The following is a 27013-nucleotide window of genomic DNA, read 5'->3' on the forward strand; positions in this document are numbered from 1 at the left end:
TGTCATACAACATTAAAAAAGAGAAAAGTCCAAATCAAAGCCGTTGTCATGGCAACTGCCATTCCTGCCCACCAAAACGAACTCCCCCCCCCACAGGTTCCACTGATCGATAGGATATTGTGAGGGTGGAACTAACCCAAAACAACCAGTAACCTACATACTAGTTATGCACCATAGCCTATATGCCACATAAAGAGAAGGGGGCCGACGGACCATCCATCATCCACTGAAGAGGAGGAGGAGGAGGAAACAAAAGAAAGAAAATTAAATTAAGGAAGAGTAGAGGGTTGAAAAGAAAGAGACAAAAATATAAAATACAGACAGAAAAGAGGGAGATCAAATCGGCTATCGGACAATAAAAGATGGCTTATTTGTTGGGGAATGGGCTGCTTGCCCATATTTACCTGCTCTTCTTGCTGTTGGCTGCTGGGTCTCATGTGCAACTTGTCCATGGAGGTAAGATGACTTTTCTTGCGCTTTCTTCCAGATGATAGATGCTTCGTTTGGACATCGTGTCAGAGGTATTGGTTTTGTAACTCTGGGTTTGATCTATTGGATGATAGAAAATAACGAGTCTGGAGTGTGAAGTCTGCACTTTGCAAACATACATGTTAAGAGATCAATGGATTTTAACATATCAGTTGAAATTCAATTCATCAAGATTTTTTAATACAAAAAGCATGTTTTCGAATGAGAAATAATGCCCACATATTTTCTATCAAAGACAATGACATACCTAATCATGTCTGGTTTTAAAAGACAATTATATTGTTTGAATCTGATGACAAAAAACTGTTTCATCAGCCATTGAGCCTTTTCTTTCATTTCTATTATTATGTTGTATTTCATTACAGATCTGTTTTATGATTCATAACGGCTTGTACTTTATGTGGTAACAAGTAATAGGAAACCAGGGCACTATAAGTGGTTTGTTCACACGCACACCAATGCAAACAAAAGCATGCACACAAGTGGCTCATGGCATTTCCGAGAACTCTGCAATGACACCCAGTCCAGTGTTCAAGCAAATGCACTAGGTTGGATGATCGTGAGAGTCCAGATTCACTTGCCCATTATGAATACACATTCTGTTTAAAAGCACTTGTTCCCTTCTGGGCAAAATGGAGGTTAAGATAGTTCTACTATATGTGTAGTTTTAACAATGTAAAATTGTAACATGTAAATGTTGTTTCAATATACAGAGGAGTCCAAAAGCCAGAGACTATATTGTAAATCTATGATTCAGAATCTAGCAGAAAGAAGTCAAGTCACCTTAATTTATATAGCACTTTATATAAAACACTAGCAAACATAAAGTTCTGAAAATTCTGAAAAAGAAAAAAATGGCATAAAATGAAGAAGAAATATTATCTATATCTATAATTATAGGAAATTGTGTATCATTAATAATAAAATATATTTATTATGTGATTGTATGTATATCACAATTATGTACAGTATACTGTTCAAAAGTTTGGGGTCACTACATTTTTTAAAGTACTTTTATTTAGCAAGGGTGCATTCAATTGATTCAAAGTTTATTACAGAAGATTTCTATATTTCATATAAATGCTAAATGCTTTCTATTCATCAAATAATACTGACAAAAAGGTATCATGATTTCCACAAAAATATTAAGCAGTACAACTGTATTTAACATTGATAAGAAATGTTTCTTGAGCACCAAATCAGCATATTAGAATGCTTTGTGAAGGATCATGTGACGCTGAAAACTGAAGAAATGATGCTGAAAATTCAGCTTTGCATCACAGGAATAAATTTTAAAATATCTTCAAATAGAAATTTTTTTTAACATTTAAATTTTAAACTGTTATAATATTTCACAAAATTATAACAATAATAAAAAAAGAGAGATCTTTCACAAAATAATATAATAATGTGGCTTAAAAATTTACCAACATTAACCTTTTTTTTTAATTAAAAGATGTAGTCCATTTATAGATTTTGATCATCCGGGCTCTATACAGTTGATCTATAAAATACATATGGAACAAGGTCAACATTACAAGCCATTAATGCCACATCGAACTGTGTGTAGTATTTAAGGTCAAAATGTCTATAATCAGACTCAGAAAACCAATACCAGTCAAGTTATGATGCCTGCTACATTGTTGCAAATTGAGTTTCAACGCTGAGCCAAAGCAGAGAATACATACTTATTTGTCAACAAGGCCTTTATGAAGCACATAATGGATTACCACTACTCACCCATTGTTTGAGAAATACATTAAGTAATTGTATTTTAAGTAATTCTTGAAGCAAGTTCCACTCAACAGTCAACAGCACTTTCTATTCAACAAATCAGACTAAATGTAGATGATTAGTCACTGGAAATGGATAATTACACTTCTTCCCCCTCACTCTGCAGGTTTGAGGGCAGAGGGACTGGTTGAAGGCACCACAGAAGTGATCAGTCACTCACAGGGGCTGGTGGCACGGCTGGAGGGCCTTCTGGTGCTGGGGAATAACAGTGACATTTCCTTACGTGTGGAAACAGTGGATGCGGATGAGGTCAAGGTTATCCAAGCCCACACGCTGGTGCTTTCACTGCAGAGCCGAGTGTTTGAGGAGATGCTGAGAAACCACAATAGTAGCACGCTAGTGCTGCAAGAAACAGCAGAATGCACTGCAGTGTTTGAGAAATTCATCAGGTGAGATGCATTGGGGGGGGGGGGAACTCAGTTTATTTTATTTGATATTATTTTTTATTCATTTTTAATATTTATTTTTATTCTTAAAATAAATGTTTCAAATTAAAATATATTTTTTGTGTGGAACATTCTCTTTTACCATACAACAACAGTACAGTGACAATGACTGCCAAGCTTAAAAATACAAATAGAATACTTAAAATTAAAATGTCTTTTTTTGTGTGTGTTTGAATAAATAAAATAAAATAAAATAAAAGCACTGAACACATATTTATATTATTTAGGTAAATAATAAACCTAAACTAGAATTGTAAAGCATCATAAACATTTTCCTTACAAAAGCATGTGAGGTGGAAGATTTTGTTGCTCTTTAACTTTCTAAGCACTGCAAAATATACATTATTTGGGGGGGGGGGGGGGGAAATACATGCAGTGCTGCATCATCCCAACATTTTGGCCTAAAACATGTTAGAACATGACCAGTTATGATAACATTCCCATCCCACACATGTCCAAGACTCTCTCTAATGGCCAGCGCTGGAACTGCAACCTTCCTGCTGTCAGCAGCTCAGGCCCAAAAGCAGATAAGATCAATGAAACACAACAGCAATATTTAAAAAATGAACTCTCTGCTCTTATGTAAATCAGCTTTATACCGAGAAGGGCCAAATAGGGTGCTGTTACAATAGTGATGTGTGGCTAGCGTGAGAAGACGTTTTGGTTACAAGAACACATGCCACCTACTCATTTATTTGGAATGAGCTGAAGTTTTTTGTTTGGGGTTTTATTTCCTATAGTGATCCAAAGGATAAGACGACAATCAGATACATCAGAATTTTAAAAAAGGAAAACAAGGCAAATAAGGCAGTGACAGCATTAAACTACAGCTGTAAACACCACAACAACATGCATTATTACAAAATTTCCATAAGAGTAAAATGCATATTATTTTATTAGGTGACAATCTAATTTGGCTCACAGAGTCATTGGATGCCAGGGTAGCAGAAAATGTTAGCACTCATTCAATTCATGATCTGAAATATGAATTGAATTAGACACACCCAACAGGAAGCTGAGTTGGAATTCAAATCATAATGACAGGAAGACGAACTGCAATGCATCCAACACAAGTTTAGAAATGAGCATAAGTAGTTACATCATTATTTTTGAATAATCATGCATATTTATTTCCTGGTATGTAGAACATGCCATATTTACACAGCATCCTATTTTTTTGTTTGTTCTCAACCAGTTAGAAATATTTCTCAAAACTACTTCCAAAATAGTTAATACAGCCAAAACATTCACCACAATGTTGTCAGCTAACTTAAATTAATAAAATTAATTTAATAAATATAAAATTATTGAATATTCTGCTGTGAATATCTTCCTTTGTTTTCCACGAAGGAAAGGGAATAATAGTAATAATAAAAAAATTAAAAAAAATCCGGCCAAAACAATACACCCAAACGTTCACCACAATTTTGTCAGCTAACTTTATAAAAATAAATAAAGTTAATCAAGTTCATTTTAAATAATCTGTCAATTTATTAATTATTATTATTAATTTTATTAATGTATTGTTTTAAATGAAGTTAATTTATTAATTATTAATTTATTGAATATTTTGCTACGAATATCTCCTTTTGTGTTCCATGAAAGAAAGTTTTGTAAATAATGACAAATTTCTACACTACAGCCAAAATGTTGTCAGCTAACTTTATAAAAACAGTTATTTATTAAATATAAAATAAAAATTAAGGTTTAAAAAAGTATTAAATATATGAAAGTACTATAATAATACTACTAATTACACATTAATACAATAATATACATTTAAATAATAGAATGGAATAAAATTAAAAATTACAGTTATGACTTTGCTTTATTGTTTGCTACCTTTAAACTCAGGCACTGAATTAAAATGTACAATTTGTGTAAGATACACTGAATGAACCTTGAAGGACCCATTTTCTTCTGTTTTGCAGATATCTGTATTGTGGTGAACTCACACTGCAGTTAGACCAGGCCACTCCACTGCACAGACTGGCTGCCAAGTACGGCATCTCCAGCCTCCAGCAAGGACTAACCCAGTACACGAGCCAGAACCTGGCCAGCGATTCTCTGGGCGGTCACGTGGTGGGCTGGTACCAGTATGCCGTGTCGGTTGGCGACACGGCGCTGAGAGACAACTGCCTTCAGTTTTTATCGTGGAATCTGTCAGCGGTGCTTCAGAGTGACGAATGGCCGTCGGTTAGTGTTGACTTGCTAATGGCTCGCCTGCAGCGCTCCGATTTAGTATTGAAGAACGAGCTGGAATTGTTTGAGGCGCTTGAAATCTGGCTCACCCAGAACGACCCGGATACCCTGACAGCAGAGAACGCCCTTCGACTGGTGCGCTATGCCATGATCCCTCCACGCGAACTCTTCCGCTTGCAGCAACAGTCGCCGATCATGACACGCTACCACGAGTCGGTGCGTGATCTTCTCTACATCTCGTACCAGTTCCATTCAGCTTCACCACTTCACCTGGCCAAGTTCTTCGACGTAAACTGCAGCCTCTTCGTGCCCCGCAACTATCTCTCATCCATGTGGGGATCTCAGTGGATCATAAGCAACCCGGCACGGGACGACCGCAGCACTAGTTTCCAGACCCAGTTGGGTCCGAGCGGTTTTGACTCCAGTAAGCGGGTGACATGGAACGCCCTGTTCTCGCCCCGCTGGCTCCCTCTCAGCATGCGGCCCATGTACACAGAGCAAGGTGCCATGCAGCCACCGCGGCCCGATGGAGGAAATGGCATTGCCCGGCCTCGTATCATCATCACACCTGCTACTTCCAGTGCAGATTTTGCAGGTGTCAGCTTCCAAAAGACGGTGCTCATCTTGACAAAGCAGAAGAAGAAGCTTGTGGTGCGGCATATCTTCGGTTTCCACCAAAGCACAGAGGAGGTGGGGGACTTCCTGGCTGGCGTGGACATGCAAAATCGCACATCTGAGTACCTGGTGGATGGATCGCTGTACTTGCAGATCATTGTAAAGCCTATCTACCAGACTCTCATAGCAACCAAGAAATAATGTAACAAGCACATTGAAGTAGGATACATTTTAGATTTAGAAGGTCTAAACTTTTTTTGATGCATGGAAGAAAACGTTTAGGTCTAATGTGATTAACGCTAATGAAGTGCATCTCCACTGTCCTTATAATGTAGGCTACTGTAAGTTAGAGGTTTACTCTGGGAAAAAAAGTGAAATGCACTAATCCACATGTACAAAATTTAAGGGACAGTTCACCTAAAATTTAAAGTTCTGTCATTATTTACTGACCCTTGTTTCATTCCAAACCTGTATGACTTTCTTTCTTTCATGGAACACAAAAGGAAATGTTTTGAGGAATGTTAATGCTGCTCTCTTTTATATAGTGAAAGTGGATGGAGAACAGAACGTGTCAAGCTCTAAAAAGCACAAAAACACTATACATACATCTTAACAGTATTCATATGAGTCATGCACTACATTCCAAGTTTTCTAAATATTATTTTTGTGTGAAGAACAGACTGAAAAGTTGAAAATTTTACCTTGATTGTTAGCTGTGGTCACCATTTACTGGCATTGTATGGAGAAGAACAGCTTTGAAAATCTGCTACAAATATCTCCTTTTGCGTTCCATGAAGGAAAGGAAATAAAAGTTTTGTAAATTAGGACACAATTTTAATTTTTGAGTAATGATTGCTTTAACATAGGCCGTGACATACACTAGTGTCCCAGATATAACTCATATCAAAGGTATTTTTTTACTTGATTAGGCAGGAGCCCTTTCCTTTTTAGGAAAACCAATTTCTGTATAATCACCACAACATCATTTGTCCACACTGGACTCAATGGACAAAGAAAGTGAAAGTGCACATGACTCTAAACCAGAGTGTTGAATTTAGCATAAATAATAGCCTAATGTATATCGCAAAAAAGAAACACAATTACACATTATTCTTAACGTTTAAAGTTTTAATATGCTATTTAAAGTGTTTCAAGGTGCTATTGTTAATTTAAAGAGAAATATCAAATCTATTTCAAACCTGTAATGTCTTGAAATGTTGCACAGTTGTGATAGTTATTTAATTATTTAGACCAGCAAGTGATGTTATAGGCTATATATAATTATTCTTAGTTATTTTTCTGTATTATCCTATCGTTGTGCCCATAATAATATTTTCTGAGAGGCCTATCAGTTTCCTTGCATGTTGTGATGTATGTTTAGTATTCACTCCCCTGTGCACAACACACAATAAAATACATGATGCTTTCACAAAAGCTTGAGTCTATCATTGATTATGAAGGTAAAAGAAAGAAGACAAAAGACTTTAGACACACGGTCATCATGCTTCGATCAGTTCTGTCATAATAAGAAGTCACGTTTTATTGAGTGTACAGATATTCTCTTACAAGACAGTAACAGTGCAATCCTATTCACGAACAAAACACTTATAAATCGGCTCTTTTCACTGAATCAATAAAGAAGACTGTAGTCCGATTCACGAAAGAATGAGTCTAATGAGTCGGTTCTTTTAAGTGAATCAACAATATGCAGCGCCACTACTAGAGTCGGATTCGCGATCTAATGACTCTTATGAGCCGGCTCTTTCAAGCGAGTTGGAGCAGTTAGCCTATAAATGAATGTCAAAACGTCGACTAGAAACGAACCGACAGCTTGTGTTAAATCTCACGAATCTTATGTAGCCAATTTAATTAAGTATAGTTACTGACTGGATGTTCGTATTTTTGTTTTGCTGTAATCAGTTATATTTTGTAGAATTAATTATTAAATGTTATCACATTTATGCCAAAAATCTGTAAACAGCACTACATACTTTTTGAAAGAACTGTAACTTGATTTCTAATTTGTAACATCTGTTCTGTTGAAATCTGTCATGCTCCAAAAAGTAGCCTACTAAAAGAATCGTTAGTGGAACTGAAATAGTGAAGAAGACTCAGAACAGGAACAAGAACTGAAGAATTTCCTTAGATTTCCAATAAGAAAACATTTCCATCATCAAATATTCAGTTTCAGAATTACTTGATAACTACAAATTCAACCAATGACACTTGAATAATGAAGTACACTTCCTCAAGTACTTCACACCCTGCTTATCGGTCTGAATGAAATACACAAGCATAACTGTCTGTTAGCCTGAAAGAGTCACATTAGCATTAGGCCCGCTCCTCCTTTTTCCCCGGCGCGCAGCAATTACGTGCAAACTACCAGTCCCATGATCCCCGGCGTCGTCAGGCAGGAAGAACGTGTGTTAGCAGGGGCTCACACTGATCCAAGTTAGGAGCTCTCAGCTGCTGGCCTTGGCCCATCATGTAAGTGCCTGCCGAGGTTTCTTTGCAGAGCGGTTGCAGAAATCCCCCCGTTTTCGTTGCGTGCAATTGAAAGGCCAGCCTTTGCACGGAGAACAAGTTACCCGACGCTCAAAGGCTCAGAGTGCATGAAGATCGCGGCTTGTATTTTGCACCTTTGTTGCAAGCAAGCCCGCTTGAAGCCTCACTGCGAGGGATAGATGGAAGGAGGGAGCGACAAGGAAAGCAAAGTCTTTTGTGCTTCCCCTTCCCCCAACCCAAAAGAGGAGATGTCTCTGCCAAAAGGAGGTAGGTGCTTTTTTTTTAACTCAACCGATCCGTGCAAAACCTCGGAAATGCAGCCAGCATTGCATGGCTTGCAAAGTGCACGGCTGCAGCTTCATCGTGGCCAATGCATTAAAAGTTTGATGGCTCGCGAGGGTCAGTTGCAATGCCTGTTTTAATGATCTGCCTTTTTGCAGAGTTTCTGGTAAGGCGATGCTCTCCTTAGACACTCGCACAGGCGCTATTTGCATTCGTGTTGTGCCACGATTATTAAAAGAAACGCCTTCTTTCCGCGTTGAGGAACTGCCTAGCCAGCAATGCAAAAGTGATTGTGCAATGGTAATGCTGTCCGCACCCGACTTATTCACGCGCACGAGGCGATTTTCTCTCGAACAATGTTCGATTGTTACGTCATGACGGCCTCGGCGTCGTTCTGCACCTTTAGATTAGTTAGTACAACTTCTGGCGTTGATGCATGCGAGGTGCATTAGATAACATGAAACTTTGGCCGACGGGGGAGTGTTGAAGTGCAATGGGGAAACAGGGAACTGACAGCCTGCTTGCATGCCATGTTAAGCATGCAACAATTTTTGTTAGTTGCTGTAATGGAAAATTATTCGGACGCTCTGCCATGCAAGCTTTGTTCCAGCAGTAATGCATAGGTAGAGGCTGCAAAAATAAGGGGCTAAATATAGTTTTGTTGCTGCAAACAGTTTAAGGCTTCAGATGTGCTACACCAGTCTCCATGCGAAAATATCCACAAACCCTCAAGCCAAAAGCTGCAGAAAATATTGTTTCATGTCCCATGAATGCAAGATTACAGGCATTTGTTCAGCAGTTCATGCACAATCATTATACTCTTGTATGCAAATTTATTGCATGCATTTTCATTTTTTCCACTTATAAGTGTTACACTGCATGAAGCTTTGCCAGTTGCTTCAGACTCTGCCCTTACATCGAACCACCAAGTTATGTGACAGATGATGTGAGGCAAGTTATATTACTGGCTGATGGGCGTATTTTTAATTATGCAATTGTCGTTATATTGTCAAAGAAATGGCATGCAAAAGTCGATTTTACCAATTTGAAGCTGCTTTAGGTTGCAGCTCTATATTGAAAGTACTTATTTTGAACTAAATTTTAATAAATTTAATAAATTATTTATTTGCCTTTCAAAATCAGACTAGTTTGCAAAAGCAAATTCATTAAAGTATATAAAAAAACCTGTAGTATATAGCGCTCTTTAGCACTGGTGCGCATTTCAAACTTTTCTACCTATTACATTTTGGAATGTATGCACCGAAAGAAGCATAATAATAATAATTCTGACAAAAACACAGGGTTCCCAGCACTGCATGCTTAGACCCCTTAATTTACAATCCATGGAACCTTATGAGCAACATATCTAGTATCCCTGCTTTTTCACGGAAGTATTGTATAGAGCCCGTGTGTGAGGTTTCTCACACCTTTGGCTGAATTGACATACATGCACAAGCCCAAATTAAAGCTATGGCAGCAGCTGTTATACTGGGTCCATTCCTATCCATGCACTGACCGCAGTTGAAAGGCAGACTGCAGCACAGGAGCATTTACATTCTGAGAACAGAACACTCATGGATCATATATTAGTAGGCGTGGCTGAAGAATGTCTTATTCTGACGCCCTAATGAGGTGATTTTGCATCGTTGAAAGAGCAGTAATTGTGTTGTTGTGTAACAGTGACACACCTGAGGAGCATTTGAGGAACTAAATCCTTATGAACCAACCCCTTCGCCATGCAAACAAACACAGCTTTACCTTTGCACGAGGAGCAATGGATTATGAAGGGCAATGTTTAAGGGCTGCTTGCTATTTGCTTTATAGTGCAACTAGTTTAATCTCCTTAAAGGGATAATTCACCCAATGTTCAGTGTTTTACTCACCCTCATGTACTTCCAAACCTGTATGCATTTCCTTCTTGTGTGTAAAAAAAAAAAAAAATATATATATATATATATATTTTGAAAAGTTGTTTCAGATTTTTGGACTGTTTTCACTTCTAAACATTGCTTGATCTGTGCATATTTCTCTCCTGTTCCAGACGAGACAAATTTTTCACTAGAGAAAGCAATGTTATGGATAAGATACTCATATTTTAGTTGGAAGTTATTAATGATGGATTTGTTTATTACAAACACACAACTTTTCACTTTACAAGATGTTAATTGATTGACTCGAGTTGTGTTGTAGATTATTGTGATGTTTTATCGGCTGTTTGGACTCTCATTCTGACGGCACCCATTCACTGCAGAGGATCCATTGGTGAGCAAGTGATGTAATGCTACATTTCACCAAATCTCTTCCGATGAAGAAACAAACTCTTCTACATCTTGGTTGACCTAAGGGAGAGTAAAACTTTTATTTTGCGTGAACTATTCCTTTAAGAATTTATGCTTAAGCATGCATACGCATGGAAGAAAATTATATTTTTGTTGTTATGATGCATACTTGCACACTAAAACTGCAATCTGAAGTGTCAAATACCTTAAAGCTGCATAGCTTATAATGAAAACAAAGTCAGATTCCAAAACTGATTTAAAACAAGCACTTTTAAGAGGATGCACGTAGACTGTTTTAAAAGTTGGCAGCTGTTTTCCTGGTTGGAAGTGATATTTTGGAAGAGCAGCCCTACTTATGTCAGTGGGGGTCTATATTGTGCTTGTTGGCCCCTGGTTCATTGAGTTTGCACTGGCCCGGTGGCACACACAGCAAATTGATGTCCCCGCCATGTGCAATTGTTACGTTTGTCATGCTAATAGACCACAGAGATACTAAATTCCCTTATTTGCGACAGCTCAATTGTTGGTGACCGTCCAGCCTTGCTGTGTTGTTTTGATGCAATAGCATGAGGATTGTTTCAAGCATTGTCCAGCTGATCCCCCCAGGCCTTTCACTTTTTGGCTGTGTGCATGGAGAGCACAACCATGCCGTTCCATCTCTCCAGCATGCTTTTGCATGAATTTATGCATCCTGCAATTCAGGGTAGGGCTGCATGATAAATTGCGTGCGATATTTAATGCGCATCTTGTGCAAAATCACGTTCATATATGATCATGGTTTTGCGCAGCTTGTCAGTGAACAACAGCTCTGTGTAGTAAATGCTGCTCCATGTGAAAGCACATGCACGTGATGGAGATTTACCACTGATTACAGAACCGGCTTTACAGACAAGATGCGCATTAAATATCGCATGCGATTTATCGTGCAGCCCTAATTCAGGGCATGGAATCTCCATTATACTTCCATGCAAATCACAGTCTGCAAGTTGGCAAGCTTGCATTCCAGTCTCTGTATCAATGAAAGCAGGACATTGCATGCGTTTTCTAAACAGCTAAGCTGTGTTTAATGGGGTAATGTCAAGCCTGGGAGTGTCCTCCTGCTGAATTGCTTGGGAGTGACCAGTATGATGACTCTATTGGCTCTCTGGGAGGCCCTGTCTAGAGGCCCCTCTCTGTCTGTCTTTGTTTTTTATTTTTTCTGTCTTTCATTCTCTCGCTCTCTCTCTCTCTCTCTCTCTCTCTCTCTCTCTCTCCTGTGGGCCGTGAGCTATGCTGGGTCGTAGGAACTGCATTCTGACATTGATCCATCTTATTGCAGACTTCTGAATAATTGACTACTTTTAGGGTTTTCTGTTGAAGGCCGCCAGGGTGTCTCTTACCATAGCATTATTAACAGTATTGCTTTCCAAGAAAGGACTGCCTTTAGCTTATTGCAATCAGCTTATTGCAAATACATGTCTAAAAAGGGCGGAGATTACCTCCTCAGATGCCTCATATTGGGGCGAATAGTAGTTCGTTTTTTAAAAGCAATCCAAAATTTTTACCCAAATTATGTATTTCTTGATGAAACAACTTACATATTATTGTCGTCCTTTACAGTCTTCTTTTTTTTTTTTTCCCAGGAAGATGTGATGCAGTTAAAAATCAGATTCTTGTAAATTATTATACAGTCACTTAAATAATATGTAAGAATACACTTCCGTTCAATTTTTTTTTTTAAAGAAAATAATACTTTTATTTAGCAAGGGTGCTTTAAATTGATCAATCTTGGCATGAAAGACATTTATAATTTCAAAAGATTTCAAATGAATGCTTTTGAGCTTTCTATTCATTACAGAAACCTCAAAAATGGTTTTGTTTCCACAAAAATATTGAGTAGCACAACTGTTTTCAACATTGATAATAAGAAATGTTTCTTAAGCATCAAATAAACATTATATAATGATTTCTGAAGGATCATGTGACACTGAAGACTGGAGTAATGGCTCCTGAAAATTCAGCTTTGCCAACACAGGAATAAATTACATTTTGAAGTACCGGTATATTGAAATAGAAAATGGTTATTTTAAATAGTAATATTTTACAATATTACTGTTTTTACTCTATGATCAAATGATTAATTGCAGCCTTGGTAAGCATAAAGATTTTTCAAAAATATAAAATCTTACAGACCCCAAAACATTTGAACGGAAGTGTGTATGTTATAAAAAAGTGATTCCTGTTTGTAATTGTGGAATTAGTTGTGCAGACAAAATAATAATTTGATTATTATTATTATTATTATTATTATTTTTTTTTTTTTTAAATGAAATTTATTTTTAGATGTCCTAGAACAGGGATCTCCAACCCTGCTCCTGCAGAGCTACCTTCTTGCAAACTTCAGTTCCAACCCTGCTCTAATACACCTGCATGTAATTGACAAGTAGCCCTGAACACCTCGATTAGCTCTGGTTCAGGTGTGTTTGATTGGGGTTGGAGCTGAAATCTGCAGGACGGTAGCTCTCCAGGAGCAGGGTTGGAGTGCCCTGTTCTAGAGAGTGTGTACAGAACTTTCTTGTACCATGAAAGGTTAAATTGTGTACAATACCCACAGTCCTGCACCAATGAAGGTCCTGGTGGTTATGCTATTGTAGAGAGTGATTGTGTCATGTATCCTTATTTTAAAAATATTTTGTATTTACAGCACCCAAGGGAGGCCCCTTCTCTGCAGGGGGCAGTAAACAGTTTTCTGTTGTCATCCAATGAAGCCAAATTGTGTTTGATATTAAGGCAGCCCTTACTTGGCCCCATATGCACAGTTGTGAAAACCCTCTCACATGCAGGAAATTATCTCTTTCTGCAAATGACAAGACAAATTCATTCTGCGGTGCAAAATTCTTCTTCTTTTGCTGGTCTCTGTTCAAATGGACTATTATGAAATGTATGGTTTTATTAAAGCCTTACAGATTTTGTAATGAAGCTTGTAACATTCAATATGCTTTTCTTAAATTGTGAAATGATTAGCAGAAGGCTGCTGCTTGCGTATTCAATTTAAAAAGATGGTATCTTTAAAAATGGTTAGATGAACACCTTATATAGTTGTCGTGATGGTTTCTAATGCCCGTGTTTATGTTAACATTTCTGTTTGGTTTTCAAAATGGCGTATGTCACAACCAATTATGCTAAGTGCAGAATAAAAGATTTTGCATCTCATACAAACCACTTAGTGTGACATCGGCAGTGTTTCATGGAAGATGTCAGGGCAGAGATTGAGTGTCAACAGCAACAGGTTGAGGACTCCACCCTCTGGTAGCACTTTGCCTTGCTCTAATTCTGCCAACCGGATCATGCATCGTGGAATTGGGACGCCTCCTGGTATCCTCCCATGCTTGGAGGAGAATAGCATCAAAAAACATCATGGCTCATTTCATTCCAGAGTTTAACTTGTTGTTTGCTGTCAGAATAGGCGTGCAAAATTATTAGATTGTAATTAAAAGTAGATTTATGTGACACTCACATCACCAAATGTAGCTGCTCCCTATCGCAAGCTAAATCCATCTAAAATGAGAGCATGTAGTATATGCATGCAAAAACTGTTAGATTGCAGTTAAAGGTACATTTATGTGCCACTAAAATCACCACATGTACTTGCAAATATAACCGTTTTAAAACAGGTAGATTTTTTGAGGTAATGTTGCTTTTTGGGGTTGGTCTCCAATCCCAAGCTTCATCCATCTAAAATGATGGCATGCAATATGTACATGCAAAAACGTGCACACAAAACATCAACAAATGCACTTGCAAAAACAACTGTTTTCAAACAGGTTGGTTTATTGAGCCAGTGTTGCTCTGTTGGGCTTGTTTCTTATCCTAAGCTGCATGCATCTAAAATGGTGACATGCAATATATGCATGCAAAAATTCTTAGATTGCAGTTAAAGGTAAATGTATGTGCCACTAACATCACCAAATGCACTTGCAAAAATAACAGTTTTTTCAAACAGGTTAGTTTATTGAACCAGTGTTGCTGTTTTGGGCTGGTCTCCTTTACCAAACTGCATCCATCTGGTTGACGCTTATGCACCCTTTCAGTCAGACACGTGTGCAGTAGTGTACAAATGTAATGCTTTGTAGCACAAACTGTTTTGTTAAATGGAATTAACTGCTTAAATTAGAATTTATAACCTCTACAGTTACAGCAATATATCAGTATGAATTTATACACTGTGTAAAACATCTCTCAACAAGCAGTCTGTCAGAGCTCACATGGCAAACCACACAAAGCTGTATGATCTACCTTAAAGCGTTTGAAGCGTATGAAGCACTCCCAATTTAGTTTGTGCACTTTCCGTTCCAGCTCCCTCTGTGGTCCCTGCCATTCAAATGCATATTTTACATAGAAATGTGTTTTTACAAAAATAAGTTTTTTTTTTCACTCTTTGAGGTTTTTAGTACTGCAGCACACATTATAAACAATTATTATTATTTTTTTTGTTGTTGATAATATTCTTATTTTTTGTTGTTGTTGTTGTTTCAGCTCTGTTTTTTAAATGTATTATTAAAGGCCTTTATATACTCACAACCGCTCATGGTTTAAAAGAGGTCTCTTAAGCTCATCAAAGCTGCTTTTAATTGATCAGAATTAAAGTAAAAACAATAATATTGTGAAATTATAGTTTAAAATAATTTTTCTATTTTAATATATTTTAAAATGTAATTTAATCTTGTGATGGCAATCTTCAGTGTCACGTGATCCTTCAGTAATCATTCTAATATGCTCATATGATAAATATGCTAAACGCATCTTATTATTGAAGTTGAAAATAGTTGCTGCTTAATATATTTGTGGAAACCGTGAACATTTTTATTTCAGGATTCCTTGATGAATAGAAAGTTCAAAAGAACAGTATTTGTTTTAAAGAATGTTTTGTAACACAAATGACTTTTTTGTCTCTTCAGATTTTATTATGTTATGTTATTAATTATATTAATTTCTAGAAATCCTTACTGCCTCCGAACTTTTTAATGACAATGTATGTATAATAAAAGTTTTTTTTTTTTTTGCAACCTTTATCCAAGCACATTTCAGCCACTGGCCTTTATCCGTCTCTGAGGATGACATGTCATTCCTGGACTGTCTCTGTAAGTGGAAAGCAGTAGAGGATGCACAGTGAGAAGCAGTGACGACATTCGTTCTAAAGCAGTGTCCCCAGCTGCTGTAACCCAGAGGATCTGCCATCTTTGGAAGTATAGATTGTCTTACAAACAGTCAGTGCAGTCAGAGGGGCCAAACAACCGTCAGCCCAAGAGAAGTTTTTTTTTTTAATCTCTCTCTCTTTCTAATTCAGCGGCCCTCCGCCGGGTCCCTGAAATTCCCTTGAAAAACTCTTGGGATTGTTGGAATTCTGTGTGCGAGTGGGATAGTGAAGGACTAGAACTGGTTGACTTGGGTTTTGTGGACGGCAAACACAGTCCTGGGCAGACGACCACAAGTCAAACAAGCTGCAGCTAGGGGGTCTCAGGGGTCAGTAAAGTTCGAAAGTTCGTCAGTATAGTGCGAAACACAACAGCAATTGTGCCTGATTCGCATTGCTAACGGTCATCTGAGGCCAGACGCTAAAGGATCTGCCAGACATTAGCAATGACTGTTCTGTGCCAAACACTCTGGTGCAAATGAAGCAATGAATTAGGCATTTGATTAATTCAAACATGTTTTCAAGATTTTGCAAGCATGTCTGACATACCTGGACACATGCTTTTCATTACATTAGAAGGCTGAGTTCAGCAAAAATAGAATTGGTCTGTGTGCCTGCTCTTCCCTTCAACATAATGTTAAGTCAACATTAGTAGTCTTATTCAAATGATATAAAAATAATACAGTTGCAAAACTAGGTGTGCAAAATTTGTGTTATGAAGTTGACAATTACTTTCTGTACTTGAACAATACCTTTGTTTCCTGCCAATACTGCATGATTATATAATCTATTGATCTTTTTTGCCCTTTTCTCACTATCTTGTTCTCCCTAGGCGAGCACTTTCACATGTACTGATATTGTGTGCTTTCGGTCCTGTGTGTACGTATGTTTTTTTTTTTTTTTTCTTGTTTACTGCTATGGGAACAGTGGTTTTTAGGTCAGCCTTGGGTTTGGACTAGCTTGAAAAATGTATGTAAAAATGTAATGCATTTTGTTAAAGGAAACTAAATCTATTAAAAATAGTTTGTTTTCATCATTTGAAATAAAGCTTTTCATTGACTGAAATTGAAATAAAGCATATATATATATATATTAGTATTATAGTATATATATTAGTAATTGCATAGTAATTATGTAGTAATTAATAAACTAAGCTAACTAAAATTGCACTAAACCTGCAAATATGAAAGTTAATTCAAATATTAATACTGTAATACTATAATACATACTGTACTATAACTAATACAGACTATAATATAAATTTGATACATCTGTGTATTTACTAGTAAATGCAAAAACTTTTTTTGTTCAACAAATTCATTGTGCAAAGTAATTTGCTATCATTGTTGCATTCAAAAGGTTTAGTGCAAGTAAAATAAGTATTGTTATAAATAATCAAGATTTATCTGTACTGTTTTTAAACAAATGCATAGGAATGTAGACATAAACTTTGATATTTATCTTTTTTCTTTTTTTTTTTTTGAGTAATGTTACATTCTGTTGTAGTTTTCAATCCGTTCAGTGAATCCAACTTTTTTTTTGTGCATTTTTGCTGCACAAAGCAATGCTAATGCACAATAGCATTGTTGTAATTTGCTCACTTAATTTAATATTGCTAGCAAAATCATTGCAAATATATTGTGACTATAGTCAATATGTTGCCCAGCCCTAGTTTGAACTTCACATAGTCTTTCAGTTGTACACTTTGTACAGTGGTTCTGTTGAATAGGAAACCTTATTTATCTCTGTTATGCAAGCAATAATTGCCAACCACTTCAAGAGCAGAATTTATTTACAAACAGAGTTCGTTTATGTGACCAAAATAAATGCAATATGTGTTTATCTGCATGCATGCGTTTAGTTCTTCTAGATGCGGCTGGTAATTTTCATGGTGGCTTCAGCATGGATGAAAGAGCTTCTCCAGTGTGTACAACACGCCAGAACATGTTCCAGCAGATAGAGCCGCCATTGAAATAAAGCATATATATATATATATTAGTATTATAGTATATATATTAGTAATTGCATAGTAATTATGTAGTAATTAATAAACTAAGCTAACTAAAATTGCACTAAACCTGCAAATATGAAAGTTAATTCAAATATTAATACTGTAATACTATAATACATACTGTACTATAACTAATACAGACTATAATATAAATTTGATACATCTGTGTATTTACTAGTAAATGCAAAAACTTTTTTTGTTCAACAAATTCATTGTGCAAAGTAATTTGCTATCATTGTTGCATTCAAAAGGTTTAGTGCAAGTAAAATAAGTATTGTTATAAATAATCAAGATTTATCTGTACTGTTTTTAAACAAATGCATAGGAATGTAGACATAAACTTTGATATTTATCTTTTTTCTTTTTTTTTTTTTGAGTAATGTTACATTCTATTGTAGTTTTCAATCCGTTCAGTGAATCCAACTTTTTTTTTGTGCATTTTTGCTGCACAAAGCAATGCTAATGCACAATAGCATTGTTGTAATTTGCTCACTTAATTTAATATTGCTAGCAAAATCATTGCAAATATATTGTGACTATAGTCAATATGTTGCCCAGCCCTAGTTTGAACTTCACATAGTCTTTCAGTTGTACACTTTGTACAGTGGTTCTGTTGAATAGGAAACCTTATTTATCTCTGTTATGCAAGCAATAATTGCCAACCACTTCAAGAGCAGAATTTATTTACAAACAGAGTTCGTTTATGTGACCAAAATAAATGCAATATGTGTTTATCTGCATGCATGCGTTTAGTTCTTCTAGATGCGGCTGGTAATTTTCATGGTGGCTTCAGCATGGATGAAAGAGCTTCTCCAGTGTGTACAACACGCCAGAACATGTTCCAGCAGATAGAGCCGCCTCTGCATCTCCCTTTACGTTTTGTCTGTACGTTGACGCATTTAAATTGCTGTAGGCTGTGGATTCGCTGTAGTCTTGGACTGTTTGCCATTTTACTCGCCTCAACTTTGTCACATCGCCAACGTTCACTCATGCTGCTTCGTTAATTGCCAACTCTTGATAAAAACAAATGACTTCTTGGTCACTTTATAGCTATAATTGCAGTAGTTAATACTAACACTGGGAACTTTTCACTGGGAGCATGGAAGGGCACTTGTTATATTTGGAGTACCTGAAGTGGCTGTTTTTACTGCTTATGCAACAGTTTTCGCTAAGTTAGCAAAGTCACACGGAGGTCTAGTAACTGAGATCAGCCTTTTCCCTTCATCGCTGATGTGATCAGCCTGAAGAAAGCTATCGGGTTTCGGCCTGTAATGTGTCAGCATGTCTGATTTTTAAGGATTAGGGCTTTCAACATGGAACATTGCTTGAGTCGGTTGCTAGGGAGTGATTTCCAGTTGGGGCATAGTTATTTTGGCAGTCGTTATCGGTGATGTACTTTCTGCAGGAGGCGTGCAACCATTTTGTGGTTTTGTACCCTCACTTTAAAAGGGATTGGAGTCCTTGGTGAGTTTTTTTGAGTGTCAGCTTTCTGTTGCTATTGTTGTGCATGTAAAGGCAGGTGGGAGAGGTTCAGAACAACTTTTTTGCCGGTAACAATAGTGTAACGGACATACAACAGGACTGTGGGTGAAGGTTGACAATTCACAACTCCCTTCTCACGCTGCAGTGGAAAATAGCTGCTCGTATTTTATGTAGAATTGTGACAATATGGGAAGTGTCTCTGCATTTGTTTCCTGTCTGTGGGCTCATGGTGTGGTCAGGACTTTTCTGAAGCCACACCTTTTGCTGGGTTTCTTTCTCGGGTAGTGATCTGTGCAGCCACTGAATATTTGTTAAAAACAGAACATTATTCTGTTTGCTTGAGCAGCCAGACACATCAAGTTGGTCTCAACCATATATATATATATATATATGTATGTTTGTTTGTTTGATTAAATTTACATTTTATTTGGTCATTTTTAAAATGTAATTAACTTTTATTATTTTCAATACGTTATGGCACATTTCTGCTTTAATACTTATTCACAATTCTGTAACAAGGTTGTCACAACACCAACATTTCCGTAAATGTAAAAAAAAAAAAAAAGTTAAAAAAAGATCAATATCAGGGAAATTTCTCAGTACTAATTTTTAAAAACAACCGCAAACTTTCTAAACTAAATAAATTAAACTTTATTTGAAAAGCTAAATATTAATCGAAATATTCCAAAAATTAAAACAATGGCATGTACAATGGCAGCCTTTATCGATTCATTTTAAATTAAAATAAATTAAATTAAACATTGTTTTAAGAATTCAGATAGCTAATTATAAATATATTTTTTTATGAAGTTTGAACCTTTTCAGGCTATGTGCAGACACATGCATGAGCATTTAAAGCAGACACCCGATGAGTCAGACAGCATTTAGGTACTAGATTGAGAGCTGCTGATGCTACACAGAGACTGATTGTTTCATTTGTCTTTTTAGCACTTGCTGTTATAGAAGTACAGCATTCGAAAATCCTTATCCAAACACAACTGTTGATATGTATTGAAGTAACTTCATTCAGCACACGTTTATACCTATTATTTGCATTTAGCAGACTGGAATGAGTCAGTCAGGTGGGTGTGGGCTGTTCATGTGCCATCAGGTATGTGGATTGCCCCACTCTGGTGTCACTCATGATGACGGGTCACGCCCATGGCGGTAGCGCCACCGATCTGCTCCAGATGGAGAGAATGCACCTGGCCTTGCCATCTCGCCTCCCTCTTTCACACTTGCACTCTCTCTCCTCGCACTCTCTCGCGCTTTCGCATTTACTCAGCCAGGATCTGGAGCCGCTTGCGCTGTCTGACGGTAAGTGCTCATCCCATAGGGAATCTCGGAATTCCATGGGGAGCACAAATAAAGGAAAGGGCTCTATATCCCTCGGGACATTTTCAGAATGCCTCTTTTGTTTAGACAGACCTTTTGAGTTTTTTATTTCACATAAAGCTTTTGTTGAAAGACTTTTTTTCTCTCTCTCTTAAAATGATCTTTTTACTAACAAATGCAGAAGGTCTTGACTGACTTGGGCATAATAATGATGATTTTTGTCTTTTTTCTTCTCTCAGCAGGTAAAAAGAAGCCACCACTCAAGCTTCCAAAAGAGGCGTTTGAGAAACCCCAACCTGCTCCTATGTAAGATTTTATGCAGATTTCAGTGCATTGATTAAGTTTTAAGATAATTAAGCTTTTCTCAATGTTACCACAAGCACATTTATATTCATCAACGCTGCTAAAAACTGTGTTTCTGAGGTTCAGTCTGAGTGTGTAAGTAGAATAGATTTTCTAATTAAGGCTGGCTTTAGTTAGTGATTCATATACCGTGTCAGACAACGACACTCAATGGGATTTCTTTTTGTTGCACAGACCCCCGAGAGACCTGGACTCCAAAGCCTGCGTTATTATTGGAGATAAGGTGTGTTTCATCGTCCTTTCTTTAATTAAGAAGGATCTTCATCTTTATATATTTATACTTTTTCACCCTATTTGTCTCCTGTCTTCTGTTTTTTCACTTTTCATTTTTGTTTTATTACAAATAAATCTGCATCAATCTGTTCATGGCGAAAAACAACAATAACAAAATCTAGCCTCTATGGGAAATATTTCATGCTGCAGGGTTTCACTTCGCCTGCATCTCTTCCACATCTGTATTATAAATCACTATGAGAGGAACTCTCCTTGGGTCACCTTTATGCAAAGCGTCGTTGTAATTTGCTTTCCCGTTCTAAGGTCATAGATATATCTTTTCAAATGTCATATTTTACTTTGCTTTTTATGGTGATGTAACTCCCGTCCCCGGGCTTGATACGAAAGCTTGGCTTGGTGAAAGCCCGGTGGGTTGTAAAGAATGGCCCAGTGCACATTACAGCCCTTTTGAATACGTCTGATTGTAGGCAGCCTGGAATGTACTTTACTACCTCTCAGGCTGTAAAAATATTTATTTTAAACTCATCAAATAAGTGGAATTTTCCATTGGAAAAAATTAAGGCTTTTTGTCTTACAACCAACCCCAAAGAGTAAGTAACTTTTTTTTTTATAAAGTCAGGTTGGCACGTATGAGCTTTTGTGAAGAATTTCTGAGGAGCTTGGTTTGTTGCCTCAAGGTTTAAAGCGTTTGTTGTGATTGCTAGTGATAGCGAGCTGAAACAGGGATAGGAAAATGTTATCAGGAATAGCGTGCATCCATTCTTCATACCTCATAGGAAGCAATCAGCTCATGGTCATTTGTGCATTTTTTTTTTTTTTAGATGTCCTTCAGACTGTCTGTTTGGAATGCAGGCTTCATTTTGTTTCCCTCTTTGTTTCTATTGTATGTGCATCAGTTTCACCATTCATAAAGTTCATATGATACCTTTAACTTGTGTTTTTGTTGTGAACAGAACTTTGTGGTGAAGGCAGATGATTTGGAGCAGATTGGAGAGTTGGGGCGAGGGGCGTATGGAGTGGTGGACAAGATGAGACACGTCCCAAGTGGCGTAATAATGGCAGTAAAGGTGAGTTCAAACAGGCCTATGCTAGCCAGACTCATACGTGTTGGGAATATTGCTGTAATTAAATGTCTCAACTCAAAATTTATTAAACTTCAGACAATTAGTTGTCCTGCTTGTAGCATTTTCCTAGTATTTCTTTAAAATTATATTTGCAGTGCACATCAGTATTAGGGTTGTGACGGTGAGGAAATTTTCCCACCGGTTAATCGACGTGTGACAACACCGGTAATACCGGTATCACCGCGGGGGCGGAAGCGTTCCCTAATTTCCTCGCTTTCCTTCGCTTTTAAATAGCTTAAAAGCGCCGTGCGCATTTAAGAAACGAATGTTTAAAAAAAAAAAAAAACCTTCCAAAATCACCTTAGATAAACGGCAAAAGTCAACAGGATTTTCAAAATCCAAAATATTGCCAAACAGGCATTTTTGCATTTCGTTTCGAAACTGAATCATCCGCGATCGTCTTGTCTGTCTCACCCCACTCTTCTTGTCAGTCAGCTCGACTCACTCTCCTCACTGGAGAAATGAAATCTGATCTGTGATGCAACTGTCGTTCGGCACGCTGCATTGAGCAGCCGCGTTCAGTTTTTAATTTTAGTGTCTGTTCTTTTACTGAACTAAATGATTTTTATTACTATAAAAAAATCAAAACAACGGTGGGGGTCGGTGACGCGGTGGGCAAGTGACGTAACTGGTGTTGCGGCTTAACACCGGTATCACCGTCAGCACCGTCTATCGCGGCAAGCCTAATCAGTATTTAAGTATTTAAAAAAACAGTAAGCCTAAAGTGACTTGTTGCTTTTATAAAACTTTAGTAACAATACAAGGTAAGTAAATTAAATTTGTTAGCATTAATTGCTGAAATAAAGTAATTTTCTGCCAAGTAATATGGTTCTAGTGCTGTGTACAGTTGCTAAGCAACCTGGTAACTTGCCCTATTTTTAGATAAAATTGTACTGTTAGACGTGTGCTAGTGTGTTTATTAACATTTTACAACTACCTTGGAACCGGCTTTGAATGGCTTATCCATTCCATCATAACGCTCAGTTTTTGTCATATTTTGTTCAATCAGCATAAAATGTTTCATAAAAAAATAAGTTAAACAATTTAAGTTAATCTTCCTTAAGTTAACCTTTTTGGTTATTTTTGCCCTTAATATTTTTATTTTCATTAAAACATTTATTAAGCTATTCATAGAAGATATAAAACACTGTTCAAAAGTTTGGGGGTCGTAAGAATTTTAAAATGTTTTTGTAAGAAGTCTCTTACGCTCAGAGTGGCGGAATTCATTCGATAAAAAAATTGAGTAAAACATTAACATTGTGAAATATTATTACAATTTAAAATAACTGTTTTCTATATAATGTATTTAAAAAAAAATATATATATTCCTGTGAATAGCAGCAGAGCTGAATTTTCAGCAGCCATTACTCCAGTTTTCAGCGTCACATGATCCTTCAGTCTTACATTTCGTCTTATTAATGTTGAAAACAGTTCTGCTTCTTAATATTTTTATACTTTTTTCAGGATTCTTTGATAAATAGTCTTTTAGACAAGAAAAATAATCTTTTGTAACATTAAATGTTTCTTGCTGTCAGTTTTCATCAAATAAATGTGTCCTTGCTGAATAAAAGTATTACATTTTTATTTACAAAAATACCCTGAACCCAAAAGTTAAACACTTTGTTACCTTTTTATTTTTCTTAAAACATTGTTCAACTTAAGTTGAATTAAGTGTCCTTCTCCTAGAAAGTATATTCTGTGACATTACAGTAATAGACAAAACTGTAACGTATGTATTTCAGCACTTTTTGAATGCTGTGTTTATCAGCATCCAGGACTGAAACTATCATTTTCATAATTTACAATATTATTGCTCGTTTCCCTGACCCATTTTATTCTACAGCGAATCCGGGCCACAGTAAACACACAGGAGCAGAAACGGCTGCTAATGGATCTGGACATCTCGATGAGAACAGTCGACTGCTTTTATACTGTTACCTTCTATGGAGCCCTGTTCAGAGAGGTACAGTAAACACCGAACGCAGTAAATGCACTGAGCAGTCATCTCTTTTACCTGATAGCGTTTGTAGCTGTTTTAATACTAGAGCACAGAGTGGTAATTGCACAGACTAAAGGCTGAGCAAGCCCAGTTATCTGAATCCGTGTCCTTATAATGTCTCGACTCCACTGTTGTACGTTGATCCGAAAGAAAAGTTCCACAGGAAGTCCTACAATGGGAATGTGTTTAGTCATTTCCTGCTGTCTCATTTTTATGTCAGGTTGTTGTTATGTCTGAAATCCCAGCTCTAACCTGATTGGCCCATTGTGTTGTCAGGGTGACGTGTGGATCTGCATGGAGCTGATGGACACCTCTCTGGACAAGTTCTATAAACAGGTGCATGAAAAGGGTATGACCATCCCAGAGGACATCCTGGGAAAGATCACCGTTTCTGTAAGTGCCACCTGATTTTCTGTCTATATTGATAAAAAAACTGACATGAGATGTCTTTTATACAGATTTAATGCTTAATATGTTTATTTTTTAATTTCATTTACGATCATTTTAACACTGTGTAACTCTGAGCTCCTGCAGATCTGTAATGAGCCTGATGTTTACTATTACCGTTGCAGATCGTGAAAGCATTGGAGCATCTCCACAGCAACCTGTCAGTGATACACCGAGGTGAGCTGCGGCTCAAATACAGTATTGTATATTTGCTTTTTAATGACGCTATCAACTGATTATTTCTGTTGTCTTTCTCCAGATGTGAAACCCTCTAATGTCCTGATAAACATGCAGGGTCAGGTGAAAATGTGTGATTTTGGCATCAGTGGGTACCTCGTGGATTCAGTGGCGAAGACAATGGACGCTGGCTGCAAGCCATACATGGCGGTAAGCAAGAAGAAAGAAGAGTTGTATATTTAATTTTCTAGTGTTGAAAGTTCTGATTTTTTTTTTCCATGTACATCATCATAGTCAGTTAGCAAGAACATTTAATGCAATATATTTCTAAATGAATCTAAATATTCATTTTCTTATTTTGCATATGTTGTGTGTGTGTGTGTGTAATACAGGCTAATAAAAGAAAAGAAAAAAGAAATGTAATTTAAAATTTTATGTATTTTTTATTTTATTAATTATAAGTATTTGCCAAATAATTTTAAGATAGTTAAAATGTCAGTTTTTATTTGATTTGATTTGTACTGTACTCGGTAATGAATTCTATATGAGCTGTTCAAAAACCATTCAAAAACACATATTGAGATATCAATAAAGTGTGCATGCTCTAGAGAGTTCTCCACACACCTCAGACTTCAGCTCACAGAGCCAGTGTTCAAGTAGCTCTGTATATAGCTGTGAACGTTATGCATCTGAATGAGAGACTTGTGTCATAAAGAGGAGAATGTAGTAAGTGCAAAAGTCACATATATTTTATGGCACTATTTCTCAGGCTTGCTTATCTCTCTAGACTACTTATCAAACCACACTTCCTCTTTTGCTCACTATATCTTAATCAGTCATATTTCTTTCTCATTCACAGCCTGAGAGAATCAACCCAGAGACCAATCAGAAAGGCTACAACGTCAAGTCTGATATCTGGAGTTTAGGAATCACAATGGTACGTCTGAGCGACCTTGGATACTTTTTAACACTTTAATGTTGCTTAATTGTAACACTTCATTCATTTTTTTTATTTTTTTTATTCATGACGTTATGCAATATTATGTTTATTAATGCTTACCAGATACTTAATGTGCACTCAAACTTGAAGTATGAATATCAGGGCTGTCAGTTGATTTTAAATATTTATTCACAGTTAAACACATAATGTTGTTATAACTAATATGTTAAGATTTAAATTTGGTTAAAAAAATTAAGGCCCCTTGTGCAATATAAAACAACTTAATAGAACAACTTTCCTTTATATAATCTTACACACGCAAAATGCATTTACATTTATATGAATGATACTTGTCAAGCTTCAATGATGATTAAATTTCACTTTGCAAATAGTAAAAAGTGCTTCACATTGATTTGATTTATAAATTATACATAAAAAGTGTCTTTCTCTGTTACTTACTGATTGTTACATTTTACAAAATCAGTGCTGCTTCCTCTGTTGCATGGCACGTTATGGTTTGTGATGGTTGTGTTGTGACGTGTGTTTTTCATCTTGTCAGATCGAGCTGGCCATTCTGCGGTTTCCCTATGACTCATGGAAAACGCCATTTCAGCAGCTCAGGCAGGTGGTGGAAGAGCCGTCACCCCAGCTGCCTGCAGACTGCTTCTCACCCGAGTTTGTGGACTTCACGTCACAATGGTGGGCGAGCTGTTACACACAGTTGCACACTTACACATCAGAGCACAACAATAATGATTTCCAACTTTCCCTGGCTACACCACAAATACAAAAAGTACTTAAAACAAAAAGTGTAAAAAAACAAAAACAATATTTTTTCACATAATATTATCATTAACTGGCCCTTTTTGGGGGGATGAAAAACTGTTCAGTTTGGGGTATTTAAAAAAAAAAAAAGAAATTAATACTTTTATTCATCCATGAGGCATTAAAGGGGTCATATGATGCTGCTAAAAAGAACATTATTTTGTGTATTTGGTGTAATGAAATGTGTTTATGCGGTTTAAAGTTAAAAAAACACATTATTTTCCACATACTGTACATTATTGTTTCTCCTCTATGCCCCGCCTTTTTGAAACGCGTCGATTTTTACAAAAC

General features: G+C 36.7%; 2 protein-coding genes across 3 annotated transcripts in view; both read left to right on the plus strand.

The window, feature by feature from the left end:
* Positions 1-174: 174 nt before the first annotated feature.
* LOC107753244 (BTB/POZ domain-containing protein 17-like) lies at positions 175-6012 on the plus strand. The gene is made up of 3 exons (XM_016569362.1): positions 175-456; positions 2390-2672; positions 4661-6012. The coding sequence occupies exons 1-3, from the start codon at positions 363-365 to the stop codon at positions 5745-5747; spliced, it is 1464 nt and encodes a 487-aa protein (XP_016424848.1). The 5' UTR covers positions 175-362; the 3' UTR covers positions 5748-6012.
* Positions 6013-7772: 1760 nt separating this feature from the next.
* map2k6 (mitogen-activated protein kinase kinase 6) overlaps positions 7773-27013 on the plus strand; it is a 23560-nt gene continuing 4319 nt past the window's right edge. The window contains exons 1-10 of one of the 2 annotated variants that reach the window (XM_016569364.1): positions 7773-8318; positions 20853-20919; positions 21151-21199; positions 22164-22277; positions 24178-24297; positions 24610-24726; positions 24906-24957; positions 25040-25167; positions 25817-25894; positions 26457-26596. In XM_016569364.1, the coding sequence (XP_016424850.1) occupies positions 8231-8318; positions 20853-20919; positions 21151-21199; positions 22164-22277; positions 24178-24297; positions 24610-24726; positions 24906-24957; positions 25040-25167; positions 25817-25894; positions 26457-26596 (953 nt within the window). In that variant the 5' untranslated portion in view covers positions 7773-8230. Of the gene's footprint in view, positions 8319-20423; positions 20596-20852; positions 20920-21150; positions 21200-22163; positions 22278-24177; positions 24298-24609; positions 24727-24905; positions 24958-25039; positions 25168-25816; positions 25895-26456; positions 26597-27013 lie in introns of those variants that run through there. The other variant, XM_016569363.1, reaches the window with a different exon arrangement.

This window comes from Sinocyclocheilus rhinocerous, unplaced genomic scaffold, assembly GCF_001515625.1.
Source record: "Sinocyclocheilus rhinocerous isolate Xijiao unplaced genomic scaffold, SAMN03320098_v1.1 scaffold411, whole genome shotgun sequence".
Lineage (NCBI taxonomy): Eukaryota > Metazoa > Chordata > Actinopteri > Cypriniformes > Cyprinidae > Sinocyclocheilus > Sinocyclocheilus rhinocerous.